The sequence below is a fragment of the Sphaerodactylus townsendi genome, linkage group LG12, assembly GCF_021028975.2.
Source record: "Sphaerodactylus townsendi isolate TG3544 linkage group LG12, MPM_Stown_v2.3, whole genome shotgun sequence".
NCBI lineage: Eukaryota > Metazoa > Chordata > Lepidosauria > Squamata > Sphaerodactylidae > Sphaerodactylus > Sphaerodactylus townsendi.
This window is the reverse complement of record NC_059436.1, coordinates 3,343,185-3,358,329: the sequence shown is the minus strand read 5'-3', so window position 1 is coordinate 3,358,329 and position 15,145 is coordinate 3,343,185. Positions and strand designations below refer to the sequence as shown.

The 15,145-nt window shown below is 43.1% G+C and overlaps 1 protein-coding gene across 5 annotated transcripts in view; it reads left to right on the top strand.

The window, feature by feature from the left end:
- Window positions 1-1,372: 1,372 nt before the first annotated feature.
- The window catches only part of ADRA1A (adrenoceptor alpha 1A), a 37,055-nt gene continuing 23,282 nt past the window's right edge, over window positions 1,373-15,145 (top strand). The window contains exons 1-3 of one of the 5 annotated variants that reach the window (XM_048512923.1): window positions 1,373-1,449; window positions 10,920-11,145; window positions 12,112-13,832. In XM_048512923.1, the coding sequence (XP_048368880.1) occupies window positions 12,953-13,832 (880 nt within the window). In that variant the 5' untranslated portion in view covers window positions 1,373-1,449; window positions 10,920-11,145; window positions 12,112-12,952. Of the gene's footprint in view, window positions 1,450-9,025; window positions 9,300-9,979; window positions 10,105-10,871; window positions 11,146-12,111; window positions 13,833-15,145 lie in introns of those variants that run through there. The other 4 variants (XM_048512921.1, XM_048512918.1, XM_048512919.1 and 1 more) reach the window with 4 other exon arrangements.

Below are 15,145 nucleotides of genomic sequence, written 5' to 3'. Positions count from 1 at the left end.
CCTGGGGAGGGGAGGGACCTCAATAGGGTCTAATGTTAGGTTTGCCAACTTGGGGTTTTGAAATTGCTGGAGATTTGGAAACGGAGCTTGGGGAAGGTGGATGGGAGGAGGGTACTGATAATGCCAGACATCATCCTAAAGCATCCATTTTCTCCAGGGGTGATCTCTGTCATCTGGAAATCTACTGTAATAGCGGGTACTCTCCAGGTGTCACCTGGAGGTTGGCAGTGCTATTCCAATGGCACACATTTAAGTATTTTCTAGAGAGGATTTCACACTCTCTTTCCCTTCTCGAGTTTACAACAGTCGAGTGGGGGAGGGCTCAAGAATTAAACCCCTTCTTTACATGCATACCTGAGACTAAACCCCCTTCCAAATCATAATTCTGCAAAGCTGTTTCTATTTTTAAAAAGTCTGGGAAGATCCAGGCATGGCACATTAAAGCTGTTTTGGCGTATAGAAATGAGTCACCTGGAGGAAGCAAGTCATTAGCTATGTTAGGCAGAGGCTGTTAAGAGTTTTAAAACATCAGAAACGGCCCTTGATCATACCACTTGTAAATGCATATGTGCAAAGAGGAAGTGAGGTGTGTGACTGCCAGACTTCCTTCTGATGTCATAAAGGCACCAAGAGCTCAGCATGAAGTACAGAGGCATTTTTGTATACAGATGGCTTGTTTGTTTCCTTGGCATGATGCTCAGCACTTGGGAAGATAAAAAAGGAACTGCGCCACACACACATTTCAAGCACTGAAGATCACATTCAATGTGCTGTCAGTTGAATGGATGAGAAAAGAACTTCATTACCCCACTGATCCCTCTGCTTTTCCAATACTCTGATTGAACAGATGTGGTTTTCATCCTCTAGTTAGGGAACAGTTTTCAGCAGTTTCCTCCCAGAGTGAATTCAGTGAAAGAAATCCAGTAATTTGGTGGGTGATCAATGGCACACTGATCCAAGTGGATGATCTTAGCCCGTTCCGGCTTTCACTCTCTGCATCTGTTTGAACTATATCCTTACTGTCAATTGTAGGTGTTTTTGCACAAGGAAAAGCTATGTACCAACAGGATGATAACGATAATTCCTTTTATCATCTCTCTTTGCACCTTCTGATGCATTTTGTCAGTACGCATCACCAGTATGCTGTCTTTGTTTTACAGCTGGGTGAACTGAAGCAGACCAAGGAGAAGGATACCCAAGGTTGTCCAGTGATGCAATAGCAGAGGATAAGGCCTAGTTCCAGAATGCAAGCCTTGATTTTCATTAAAACTCAGGTAAGCCCACCCTTTCCAACAGCAAAACAGAGAATATTGGGTTACATACCTAACCAATGTTCTTTTTCTTTCATTTATTACTGGTGATGAACAAGAGTCAATTTGGTGTAGAGGTCAGCATGTCTGTCTAGGATAAAGAAGACCAAGGTTCATATCTTCCCTCTGCCACAGCTCAGTAAGTGACCTTGGGCCAGTCTCTCTCTCTCTCTCTCTCTCTCTCTCTCTCTCTCTCTCTCTCTCTCTGCCTACCCACCCTCACAGTGTTGTTACTGGTGTGAGGATAAAATGGAGGAGGGGCAAACAATATTGTAAACCACTTTGGGGCTCTCCTACGGAGAAAGGGGAGTATAAATAAATAAACAAACAAATAAGTAAGTCTATTGTCAAAGGCTTTCACGGCCGGAATCACTGGGGTGCTGTGTGGTTTCCAGGCTGTATGGCCGTGTTCTAGCAGCATTCTCTCCTGATGTTTTGCCTGCATCTGTGGCTGGCATCTTCAGAGGATCTGATAGTAGGAATGGAAAGCAAGTGGAGTATATATACTGTGAAGTCAAAAGGTGAGGCCATCTGAATAGAGTAGCCTGGTATGTGAGTGACAAAGAAATCCTGTGTTTGTGTGGAGCACAAATTTGGCTGCCAGTGTTGAAAAACTCTAGAATCAAGACAGTGACTAATCAGCTCCACACAAACACAGGACAACTATAGACAATAGCAATCAAAGGGAACAAAGACCAGGATACTTCTATTCAGATCCATTCACCTATTGACCTTGCTATCTTCATTGTTACTCACATGCTACAGACTTCTTTGTCACTCACATACCAGGAGAGAATGCTGCTAGAACATGGCCATACAGCCCGGAAATCACACAGCACCCCAAATAAGTAAGTAAGCAAATAAACAAATATAGCAACTGCTGGGACGCCCCTCCCCCACATCCTAATTTGGATTCAAGATGTGGCATAGAGGAGGGGACATACACCTTTCCCCTACATCAATTTCAATACTTCCAGTGACCTCACAGGGTTACTGTTTATCACTTTGGGGGAAACATACAGGTGTCATACTTCTACTGAAAGCAGGAAAATGGCATGAAAAAAGGGTTAAAAGTTCCTAGACAATGCAGCTCCAACTCACACAGGAATATATCATTTTTTAAAAAATAATATGATCATGGAGATCTGTTCATGAATCTCCCTTGTTTGGACTAGGGAGACCCAGGTTCAAATCCCCACTCGGACATTCAGTTCCCTTGTTGCACAAGTTTTCAGTCTACTCCGTCATAATTCATAGGTTCCTCCTTTTTTTTTACTCTGCATTGAAAATCTGGGTGCAATCCCAGACACGAGGACAAAGGCTAGAAGGAGGGCCAAAGGGAAACCAGAGCTCAAAACTGCAAGCTCTCCAAAGGAGAACCTCCACCTGGGACAGGTCCTTACTTGCTGACACTAGCCCTGTTCCCAAGTTATAGTGAACATATGTATAATCTCTGCACAGCATACACTTGATTAATGTGTATTCATTTCAAAAAATGTCTATGCTGGCTTCAGGGTTAAGCCTAATTCATGTATGCAGAAGAATTTCATGGAAGGCCTGGGTCCCCCAGGAATTACAAGTTATATCCAGGCTGCAGATAGCTGAAGTGGCAGATTAAGATGCATTAGCAAGATATGGACCACATGGAGGTCTCCAACCACATATCATTAAAAAAATGGAGCTCTCTAGAAATAGCCTTTCTAAGTAGTCTTTCAGTTTTAGATACCTGCTCACCTGGAGGGCATGACAGCTCTGGTCTCTATGGAATCACATCTGTGCAGATTTCTCTCCCCTCCCAAAACTCCATCCTCTGTGAGTTTCACCCCCAAGCCAGAGTTGACAGCCCTAGGTGACAGAGATATCATGTGGTTGAATGGGCTGTATTACTCCAGACTCCTCTGTGTTTGTGTGTGTGCGTGCACACCCGTGAGGGGGTTTTATTTTAAGATGATCACCTTAAAAACTTCAATGACAAAACATCTCTGTACATGTAAAACAAGAGCAGCAAAGTAAAGAGGTAGGCTCTTTCACACTGTTGAGCTAGTTTTCCAACTGTGGACTTTTTATCATGAAGGAACATTCAAAGCTAGAATCTTCCACCTGGGGCTTTCCTGCACACTTGAATTGCTCCAGATTTTTTGGCAGTCAATCCATAAACACTGGAATTGGTTGGATTCCTCCACTTGCCTGCCGTCTCTGTGCATTTTTACAGTTGTGGAGTCAGTTTATTTTCTTCTGCACATGCCTTAAATAATCAGAATTTTCAAGGGAAAGTGTTGTCATTAGTGTCATCATTGGCGAGGTCAGAACTCTCCCTCCTTGTTAAAAAGGGGCCCTAAAATATTACTTTATCAATAAAGGATTGAAAAGAAAGTTTAAGCACTCCTCTGAATTCCCAGCTTTCATTTCAAAAAAGAAAAAGTAAGATTCCACTCTTTCCTCATAGAGATATGCCTTTTCCCTTATATCTCCTTGATATAAGAGACTAGAGGTTTATTTAAAAAAAATTAAGGAAGGTGGAAATTCAGAAAAATTGCTAAAACTCTTATTGAAGCACTATACTGATAATTTAGGGCTTTGTAAAAAAAAACAACCCAAAACTGAATCCACTTGTCTACAGGGTGGGACGGAATGATTTAATGATGACAGTAGTCCAGTCTTTTAAAAGTGGGGTGGAGATTGGTGAGAGTGGGTGCAAGAAAGAAAACTGACAGAAACATTATGCATGACTCAAAACCAGCTTCTAAAAAAAGATTGGAGCAAAAGTGGTTTTAAAAGAACTGGGAAAAAATGGGATGGAGATGGGTGGGGGGAGAAGAAGCAAAAATTAAAGGTGCAAAAATGCATGCAAAAATCATGGGGGAAATGAAAACAGCGTGGATCCAAAAATGACGGTTAAAAATCCACATAGAAAATCCCTAGCTGTCTGACATAGTGCAACTTATTCTACAATCTCAGGGCTCTCTGACATCACTTGCCTACATCTGTGCACTACACCTTAGTCAGGAAAAAAAACTGGAAATGTGTGGACAGCTTCTACTTATCACTTCAAAGCTACAAGAGGTCAGAGCAGGGCTTTCAGTAACCAGGAGATGAGGCAGTTTGATTCAGCACAGATCTTCAATCCCTACCAAATGTCTGGATAGGAGACCACCTATGAATTCTGAGTTTGCTATTCTGAACTCTAAGGAGAGAGAGTTCCAATATAAACAAAAGAAATACAGCCCCGGAAACCCACAACAACAACAACAAAATAAACTCCATTTCAGCCTCAGATTCCTCTCAAATTCTATGCCATGATCCAGAATATGCTGAGGAATATGCTGCTCATGTGTTTATCATTCTCAGCGACTTAGAGATGTTTTCTGATCTTCATGAACACAATTTGATCAGCCAAATTTAACTAGGCCCAATCTCAACTGTACAGAAGCTGGACTGGTTGTTTGAACCCAGGTCTGCCCACCAGACCACAGAGGCTTGATTCATAGTATGAAACCAGGATTCCTTTCAATTATGGCTAGTTTGTAAAACCAGGATTCTGCTTACAAACAGTCATGCTCCAGTTTGTCTTTAAATGCAGCCTTCTCATTATCTTCTCTCTACAGTCTAGGAAGCTGCTGCCAGAAAAACAGGGATTAAACCACGGTTAAGCCAAAATACCTGCATTCGGATATCAGACACAACTATAATTAAGACTATCTCAGATTAACAAACCAACTTTGAATCCTTGTTTCAGGTTCTGGTTACCAACAAGCCCAAAGGGGAAATGTCGTATCCCTTTAATCAAGGTTTGAATATGTGAAAATGGGTAGTTCAAGCTTTTCACAGTGTAGGCCTTTTCCTATCTTGCTGCCAAATGCTGCATTTTTTTAAAAAAATTAATGTTGCATGTCCCCCCCCCCCTCCATTTGGTTCCAGAAACATTTTGGTTTTCCCAAGCACTTTTACCACAATGTTTTTTGTTAATCCATTTTTGAGCCAGCTTCCCTTGAACATGTGATTGTGTTGAAATGGCCTTTTTTCTCTACCACCAAACATCTGACCTTTATCCCCAGACCTCTGTAGTTGCCAAAACTCCCCTTGAGCCATTTCCTTCTTATGCCCCATCCTCCATTTTTGAAAAGAATGTTTAATTTTTTTTTCTCTATAGCATTCACAGTGTAACGAGGGCACAGACATAAATCAGCTTTTTCGATTTCCTTCCATATAAGGCCACGAGATGATGTGTCTGCAGTTAGGAGCAAGTGAAATTGACAAGGGGCTGTTGAAGTAAGCCTTACTGCAGTTTCCTGTCAATTTCCTCCTGCAAAAGCCACTTCAACTGTCAATTTCACTCTCTCCTAACTGCGGACACATTTTGTCAGGAGGTGGTGATGGCCACTCACCTGGATAGCTTTAAAAAGGGCTTGGACAGATTTATGGAGGAGAAGTCGATCTATGGCTACCAATCTTGATCCTCTTTGATCTGAGATTGCAAATGCCTTAGCAGACCAGGTGCTCGGGAGCAGCAGCAGCAGAAGGCCATTGCTCTCACCTCCTGCATGTGAGCTCCCAAAGGCATCTGGTGGGCCACTGCAAGTAGCAGAGTGCTGGACTAGATGGACTCTGGTCTGATCCAGCAAGGCTCTTTCTTATGTTCTTATCTTCAGCTTCAACATGACATCACTTATTTGGAATTAAGTTGATAAAGATGATACAATCAACCTGGGTTGTGTCTATGCCCTTACATTACATTGCCAATGCGATAAAGAAATAGTTGGGAAAATCCTCTGGAAAATGGAGGATGAGGGGGAGGAGAAATGGCTGAAGGAAAGAGCTGTTCTTCTGCATCACAAATGGCATACCACCACCATAAGGAATAATACATTTGCAGCAGAAACATGTGGAATAAATGCAATTGAACAGTCAAGGGGTAAACAACAGGTCTGGAGAATGATTTCACAAAAAATGTTTCCAAGATACAAAGTTTGACCATTGAGAAAATCTGTGGCAAACTGCACATGTAGAAAAGGCCATAGAGGTCAAAAACAACACCTGGTAAATTGATTTCCATTAATCTTCAATTAAAGGAATGGGACTTTTTCCCCCTCCAGGTCTGTTGGCAATCCTGCAGGAGGAGGTAGCTCTGACCAAATGCCTGATGCAGCATGAAAGAGGTCTTTCCCCACACATCTCAGCTCAGAGGAAGGAGTTGAAGGGTGTGTTCAGGTGAAAAGAAAGTACAATTTTAGAGCTGGTCACAACACACAAGAGTCAGTCTTGAAGTGCTCATAAGACCCCAACTGACAAGCATGTGATGCCTACATCTGGAGGGGGGAGTGACTCAGCCCTGTGACAAAGCAGTTGGAAGACCCCATGGCCTCTGTGGAAATAGTAGCCATCAGAGGATGAAACAGTTAAAAGAAATGTCCTTAGTGTCACAAGAACTAAAGTTCTGTTTGCAGAACCTCTGAGCTTAAACTTTGTCTTTCCTGACTCAGCCTTAAGAAATGCTTAGTGGAGACACTCCATCATTATCTCCTTCCATTAATCAGTACCAGAAGCTGAGTCTTACCTAAATGCTGAGAATATGTTTTTTGATATAAAACAAAGTGAAGCAAACAGGAAGTTGGGAAGCCTCCTGCCAGTAGCAAGAAAGGAATTCACATAAAGTTTTGTGGCATGTCCATGGCCAAGGCCTAATAGTGGGCAGGAGGAGGAGGAGGGGGGAGGGGAGGAGGGGGGAGGGGGAGGGGAGGGGGAGGGCCATTTGGCCAAGACCTCACATTCACAAAGGGCCTCAAATTTATAATTTTTGACATTATGTCCTTATGAGGTTATACAAACAGTTGCAGAGATGCACTGACAGGACTAATAGAACAAGGCGTTCATCATACAATTTAAAATTTGTGCTCTTTACTAGGCCACACAGCCTGAAGTGCATACTGTGAATTAATATCCTCTCTTGTCAGTGATGGCACCAAGGGAGCCAGGGGAGCTGGCAGAGGAGGCTGGGACCTGGTCAGCTCCCTGGCCCTCCCACCACTACAAGTGCCTCAAACACAGGGAGCAGCCTGGGCCTTTCTCAGCCTCTGAGAGGCCCTGACTGTGACCAGTCAATGAAGCCTGAACCCTTCTTTTCCCTTGGAAGAAGAGTTCCGATTTTGTTGAGCAGAGTGGCAGGAGGTCAAACAAAGTCCTCTGCTATTTCATCTTCACCATACTCCTGTGAGTCAAGTGAGAGGAAAATGATTATTTGAGGGCAGCTGGTGAGTTACATCGCCATGCAGAGACCTGAATGCAAGTCTTTCCAATCAATAGCTTCTAGATCAGACCAGGTGTCAGCTCAAGCTTAGGTACCCAGAGCTGAGTGGGTCAAATGGATGGAACTGGGAGCATTACCAGGTCACAGAAATGTTCTACTGAATGGAAACTCTTGCTTTGTGAATAGAAATGTCACAAGTTACAAATCATTTTAAAAAACTGAAGTAGTGCTCTAGATTGAGAAATACACAGCAACAGCTAGAGAAAAACCCTGTTTTGTATTTGGGAGTCACATACAGTGTCATTCTGAACAGAGTTACCTGCTTCTGATCCCATTCGCAGTGGGTTTAGAAGGATGTAACTCAACTTAGCCAATAAGCAACAAGCCCCACACATGGGGGGCAACCTCCCACAGCCCCCTCACCTCAAAAAGGAGGAGGGTAAAGAAAATCAGGCTCCTGACTGCTTGCATCTTCTAGCAGTGGCAGTGGCTCCTGCCGCCCTCACACAGGATGATAGCCATCTGCTGCTTGGTTCTGGCAGGGGTGGCAATGTGGGGGGAGTGGTTTTGCAAGTGGAAGTAATTCTGGGACCCCGTGCTGACTTCTGCTTATAGCTCCAGTATCACCTTTCCCCACTTACCTTAAGCCCCGCGCTACTCTCCGAAAGTAGCATGGGGTCCCCAGGCACTCCCCACGACAGGGGAGGCGACAGCACAGCCGCCCCAATGCTGCCACTGTCGCGCCCCCTCAGCGCACTGCATCCCTGGCGCTCTTTTAAATGGCGCCTTGTGATGACCCCACACAGAGCGCGGGGTCGTGGGGACACCCGGGCGCGCGCCAGGGATGCCGCGCACTGAGAGCAGCGCGCGGCATAGAGGGGATTAAGGTAAGTGGGGAAAGGCCCTAAGACAGCCCCTGGGGTAACTCTGTTTAGAACTGGTTCTACAAACCTCTTAGCAAAATGTGTGTGTGTGTGTGTGTGTGTGTGTGTGTGTGTGTGTGTGTGTGTGTGTGTGTGTGTGTGTGTGTGTGTGTGTGTGTGCAGAGCAGTTACCCCAGCTGACTGTTTTGTTCCCATGTGTATTTTTCTCTGTGTCGAAAGATTCTTTTTGCTAAAGTTTGACCATTTTTCTCTCACTTTTCTCACCATTTTCCCTCATTTGTCAAAATCCAGTTTCTAGGGAACCTGGTGCAAACATAAAACAATTCCCCTCCCCCACCCCACCCCCCACCCCCCAAAATTGCCATAATATTCATTGCCAGTTCATTGTGTCAGTGCAGCTAATGGACAGCTTCAATCTGCTTCTTTAAAAAAAATCTTCGGAAAATTCAGCTAAAAAAAATGCAGCCATCTGTCAAGATGCTCTTTGCTGTGCTGCAATACGGTAATGGCAGGAGATTACGGTAGTAGAAAAGGGACACTGCCAGCTCATGGGCAAAGTTGCTGTTTCTGCTTGACAGTAGTGGGAAGCGGAGCATTATTCAAGTGGGGCAGGGGAGGGGTGTCAGCAGCCTGCTGGCGGCCGGCCCTTTCTTGGCCATTGGGAAACAGCTAATTAGTGTAATTGTGAGTCATCCAAATACTACAGTAAAGGGGGACGAGAGCAGAGAGCAGCGGAGGTTCTTTGCAAAGTGAAGTGTTCCTCATCTCCCCATTGCCGTGCTGAGGCAGGCTGGCTGGTGAGTGACTGTTTTCTTGGGTACCCTGCAACAGGCGGTCTCCGCAGCTTCCTGGCTTCAGTCGGTAAGTGAAGGGAAAGTCAGCAGATCAGAGAAGATCTCCTCTGGAGAACTGCTTTTTAAATTTATAGTTAGCTCTATTCTGCCCAACACACACACCCCTCCTAATTGCTTGGGGGAATGCTGATAGGTTTGTTTGTAGATTTGGGGTTTTGTTTTCTTTGTGAATTCCTCTGCTTAATTCCTTGGTCCACACAAGGAGCATCAAGAGAAGAAGCAACAAACAGATGTTCGGAAATGTGCTGCATTGTATTTTGTGTATGTGTGCTTATTATCCACGCTTCATTTGTGTGCGCTTCTTGAGATATGTTCCTGCTTCTATCCCTGCCTCTGCAATGGCAGCGTTCATATTCTGATTTCCCACTTGGGATTAAATATCACCCGTAATTGAAAAGAGGTTCGTTTTCTGTCACCCCTTTCTCCTTGCTTATTTTACCTCAGCGATTTGAGCAATTTGGAACTTCATATCAAATCCATCCAGCCACCAAGTATAGAAAGGCTTATTTCTGCTTAAAATTGATGCTGCAGCTAAAACTATTCCAGAGGCATTTAGTAAGCTTGTTGTGTCCTAGAAACAGTAATGGGGCGGGCGGGGGGGGGGGTGGATTCCCAAACCAATTTATTGTGGTTTCTGCAGATGCAGAAACACACACAAACACACACACACACACACACACACACACACATACACACACACACATGTAAACAGCGGGTCCAAGTGGTGAAGAAAGTACAGCCTGTGACATTTTGGTGCCAAGTTCAAAAGTATACAAGATAAGCAGAGTAACTATTCACTGCAGCAGCAATGGGTAAGCTTCCAGTCTTCCTAGTTTAGCTATGTTAATTTAATACCTGTCAAAGGGGAAAAATTTGTTTCAGTTAAACCCTGAACAAAGATAGGCCTCATCCTTCCTTTTCTACCCTCCCTCTCTTTCCCCTTCCCTTTCTCATCCCTTTCTCCCCTTCTCCTCTTTCATTCTCTTTTTCTGCCCTTCCCTTCTCCTACAATTGGGGTTAAAGAGTTAAGTGCCATCTTGAGATGAAATGGTTGGATTAAATTTAAAATTGGGTGCTGTGTGGTTTCCAGGCTGTATGGCTGTGTTCTAGTAGCATTTTCTCCTGACGTTTCGCCTGCATCTGTGGCTGGCATCTTCAGAGAACAATTTAAAATTGTTACCAGTTTTAATTGTTGTAAGATTAATTATGTAGTTGGAATTCTATATTTTCATTGCCATATGGATTGTGGGAATGTTGGAAACCACCACTTGCCTGTATGGGGGCTGGGGGGTGGGGGGTGGGGGGGGGAACAGTATATAAACCTAATAAAATAAAAATAAATAAAACTAATCCATGTGGATTTGAGAGTAGTCTCTAAACTTTAGGGAGAAGACAGGGAAACATCTGGATGGATATGTGTGTGAAAAACTGGTCATTGCTAATTATCGGAGCTGATGTTGTCAGATTGCTGCTAAATCAGTATGTTGTAATAGAATCTCCATTCCCAGTTTTTTTAAAAAAAATCCATCACTGTTCACCTAAACTAGAGGAAGCCTTATATGTTGCTGTCTCTCTACAGCACCTTCATCAAGATAGCAGTTTTTTGTGTTTCCACTTTTTTCTACAGTGGATTGTTTTGGCTGAAATAAAGCTACAGCTCCGGTGCACGTGGCAGCCAGTTCAGTCCCTGGCATCGCAACTGAGTAAAGAGAGCTCTCAGGTAACAAGATTTGGGAAAGACTTCAGTCAAAGACCCCAGAGAGATGCTGTCTGCTGGAACAGTCTAAAAGCTACATGCATGAGCAGTCTGATTCAGAGGAACTTCAGATGCTTTCAACAAGTGCTGGAAACAGGTATGTGAGTTGTGCTTTTTTTCCTGTTATGCTTTGTTTGGAATGCCCAAAGCTTAGTTTCCTTGGAGAATTCCTTTTTTCCCACACCTGGAATGCACACCACAAGCCTTTGTGGTGGTTTGGGTGAGGTCACAAATCGCTTGCTTAGCCCACCTGGTAACCTTTTGCAGGCAATTCTTCAATCTCTCAGTTGCTTTTGTTTATTAAATAAGAAGAGCTGGGGAACGAGCATTTCCAGAAGTGAAAAATCTGGATGTCCTTCTGATCCACAAGTACTGATTCTGGTCACCCAGTCCTGAGACAAATCCCATGGCACATGTGATATCTGTCTTCATGTGACCTCAATCACATGAGGGGGTATGAATTTGAGTGCAAGATGTTTGCCTGGACAAATGCAAAATGAAGATTGTGCAACGAATAGTACATGGTGAGGTACTAGACCACAGCTTAAAAACACCCTTCAGTCTCTTTATGAAAAAAAAAAACAGTGTAAAATAAAAAGGCAAAAGACCAGCACTTGTAATTTGAATCTGCCAGTCTTCTTTTGTGAGCTGCAGTAAACCTTGCGTGTGCAATTTTTTTCCATAGATTTGTTTTGGTCGGCAGCCGCAGACTCTTCCATCTACTACAGACTGAGCAGGCAGATAGAAAAGGTGGGGTGGGAAAAAAAACATTCTGAAATTGCCCTTTTCATGTTGACCCTGAGGGGCAGAGAACAGAACAAAAAACATTAAACGGTATAATTCACATTGTTTGGGGTTCAGAAGCTTTGTCCATCAGAAAGCACAGGCTGTCCTGGGCTGAAAAACACAAAATCTACTACGCAAACAGAGCTCTAGAAATCGAAAGCTAATATTGTAGATGTTAAGGCTAGTCAATCAGGTTTCAGGAAATCTGTGCATCTAGGAAATTGCAATGTAAAATAGAAATTATTTTGAAATGTATTTTTCTTTTGGTCTTCTTTAGGAGATGTCATGCTTGTCCAAAGGGTAGCACCAGTGGAGAGTTATCTTCCTCAGAGTAAGCCCTAGACCCTTTTGAACTGATGCTTAATAAGCTCACAACCTGGATCTAGCTGGAATACCACAGAGGTTCCCATGGATTCTTGTTCCATATTCCAAGATCTTGAAACATGTTTTGGATGACTGCAACGGACACTGAGCCAAATGAAGTAACATCCGTGCAGTCTCCTGGTATTCTGCTTGTGAAGGTCTCAGAGCAAAAAATCAGGTTCAAAAAGAAACAGGACACAGATGAAGAGAAGCAAGGAATATGTTTGTGTCATTCATGTCCCATTTCCTCCATGAGAGCAACATAAATTGGCATATTTTGGATGACTTTGATGGCCTTTCTACAAACTCAAACGTTTTTCCTTGCTTATTTGTGGATAGCATTCTGTGGCTTTATGGCTGTTTCTTTAAAAACCCAGCAGAAACTAAGGAAGAGATTTTTGGCTCACTGCTTAACCCTGTGTCGTCAAGCTTCCAGCACAGTATGGAGAACGTCAAAGAGGACATCCTAAAAAGAGTAATGAAAAGAGTGGTGGTCTGGTTCCTTCAACCAGCATGCGTCTACAAATGGAGCAGTTGTGGTGGAAGAAATGTGGATTTTCAAATATGTTCTTCAGTCTAGAGTTCTCTTTCTGACTCTGCATTTTGACAGTCAGATTCAGATTTTCATTTTGCTTTTTGTCAACAATGTAGAAGTAAAAATTCTTGCAACATTATCAAACATTTGATCTTGGCTTTTTTCAAGAAGGGGACAGAGTGAAGCACAAACATTGGATGATCATTAACCAGCATCAAAAATGGGCTCGACCTCTGGGAATTTTTCTGAATGCCTAAACTGTACCCAGACTGTGGATCCAGTGAGTGTTTCTAAGGCCATACTATTGGGGGTCATCTTGGGGGGGCTGATCATTTTTGGGGTCCTGGGCAACATTCTGGTTATACTTGCAGTAGCCTGCCACAGACATCTACAGAGTGTAACTCATTATTGCATTATCAATCTGGCTGTGGCTGATCTCCTCTTGACTTCTACCGTCCTTCCTTTCTCTGCTATTTTTGAGATATTGGGCTACTGGGTTTTTGGGAGAATTTTCTGCAACATCTGGGCAGCTGTTGATGTTCTGTGCTGTACAGCTTCTATCATGAGTCTTTGTGTCATCTCCATAGACCGATACATAGGGGTGAGTTACCCACTAAGATATCCAACCATCGTGACTGAAAAAAGGGGTCTTCTAGCCCTGCTGTGTGTCTGGGCACTCTCACTTGTGATATCCATAGGGCCCCTCTTTGGCTGGAAGCAACCAGCTCCAGATGATGAAAAAATATGTCAGATCAACACTGACCCTGGTTATGTGTTGTTCTCTGCTCTTGGCTCGTTCTACCTCCCCTTGGTCATCATCCTGGTGATGTACTGCCGAGTATACGTGGTGGCCAGAAGGGAAAGCAAAGGACTTTCTTGTGGCCTGAAAACAGAAAAGTCCCATTCAGAAGAAGTGACTCTCCGCATCCATCGCAAAAACACCACAGACCCCAGATCTACACCCAACTCGAAGCACAAATCCCATTTCTCTGTAAGGCTCTTGAAGTTCTCCAGAGAGAAAAAAGCAGCCAAGAGCTTGGGAATAGTTGTGGGATGCTTCATCCTGTGCTGGCTTCCTTTCTTTTTAATCATGCCCATTGGTAAGTAAAGCAACGGCACTGGACAAGGAGACAGTGGGGTGGTGTTGCTGTGGGGCTTATGTGAAATGCCCAAGAATCTGGATCACATCCTGCACTAACGTAAACAGGATATAAGTACCAGCATTGGTCAGTATTCTGTATGAAATTATGGATGAGGCAGTGATGCTTGTTTAGCCATGTGTCTGCATCCACCAACAGCTGGGTGATAGAATGATGTTGACATAAGGAGAACACCAGTAGATCTAAATCTTCCCTAGTCACTCCCACCCTATTTCCATTAGCCCCAGGAAATATTCCCAGTCCAATTTGTCACTCTTGTCTCTTCAGATTTTGAAGGACTTCAGTTAACCAACCATAGAAAATACCCTTATCTTTGTACTTCATGTGATGAAAAAATAGTTTCACAATTGTTTTGCAATTGATCCATACCTAGGCAAAAGTATGATTCTATGCATAACCCATTGGCCACAGTGGGATTTACTTCTGAATAAACGTGTGCAGGATCAGGTTGCAACCTGTTGGCTTCAAACTGTTTACTAAGGTGTAGATTCACTACACTAGCCAAATAACATCATTAGTTTGAGCCAGAATTTCTGGTTGACAAAAGTTTGTTATAGTAAACTTATTCAAATGGGATTGATATTTATTTTGGTGTTTATACGTAAGTGAACTCTCTTGATAATGTCAAGTTAACTGATACTTATAGTTTCTGGATCAGAAATAAACTGCATTCTTGACAGTATATCTGCATGTTGCTATAAGGTTTAAATGTCTAACTTGCTGTCAGTCAAAAAACTTACATGGCTATAATAACCATTTCTCTCAATGGCACACTATATAAGCGCGGCAATTATTCTATAAATATTTTGTTCTGTCTATATATGACAAAAACCATGACCTCCAGCATATTTATGTGGATGTAACTCCATTTTAAGACCATTTAAAGCATGTATGGATGGCTAAACACTCAGTGATTTGCACGGGAATATGTAAATAGTCTGTATTGAAAAGCACTACACTGAGGTAATGATAGATAGAAAGTTATGATATTTAACATATGCTGGTTGCACTGCATATTTCAGTTCACAGTGTGCGTGAACCAGCCCCAAGTTGACTTAACTTCACTGTAATAATTCTCTTTCTCACTGATAACCTTGTTAGCAATTGGGGTGGGGGCAAAAATATACTTTCATTGATTTTGTCCTTTGTCCCACCGCAGGATCTGTTGCTATACTTATAGGTCAGTGGATTGGGTAGGCTGACAGACATGGATTTCTCTATTCCTAGAAACTGCTTTACACACATGGTCCCTA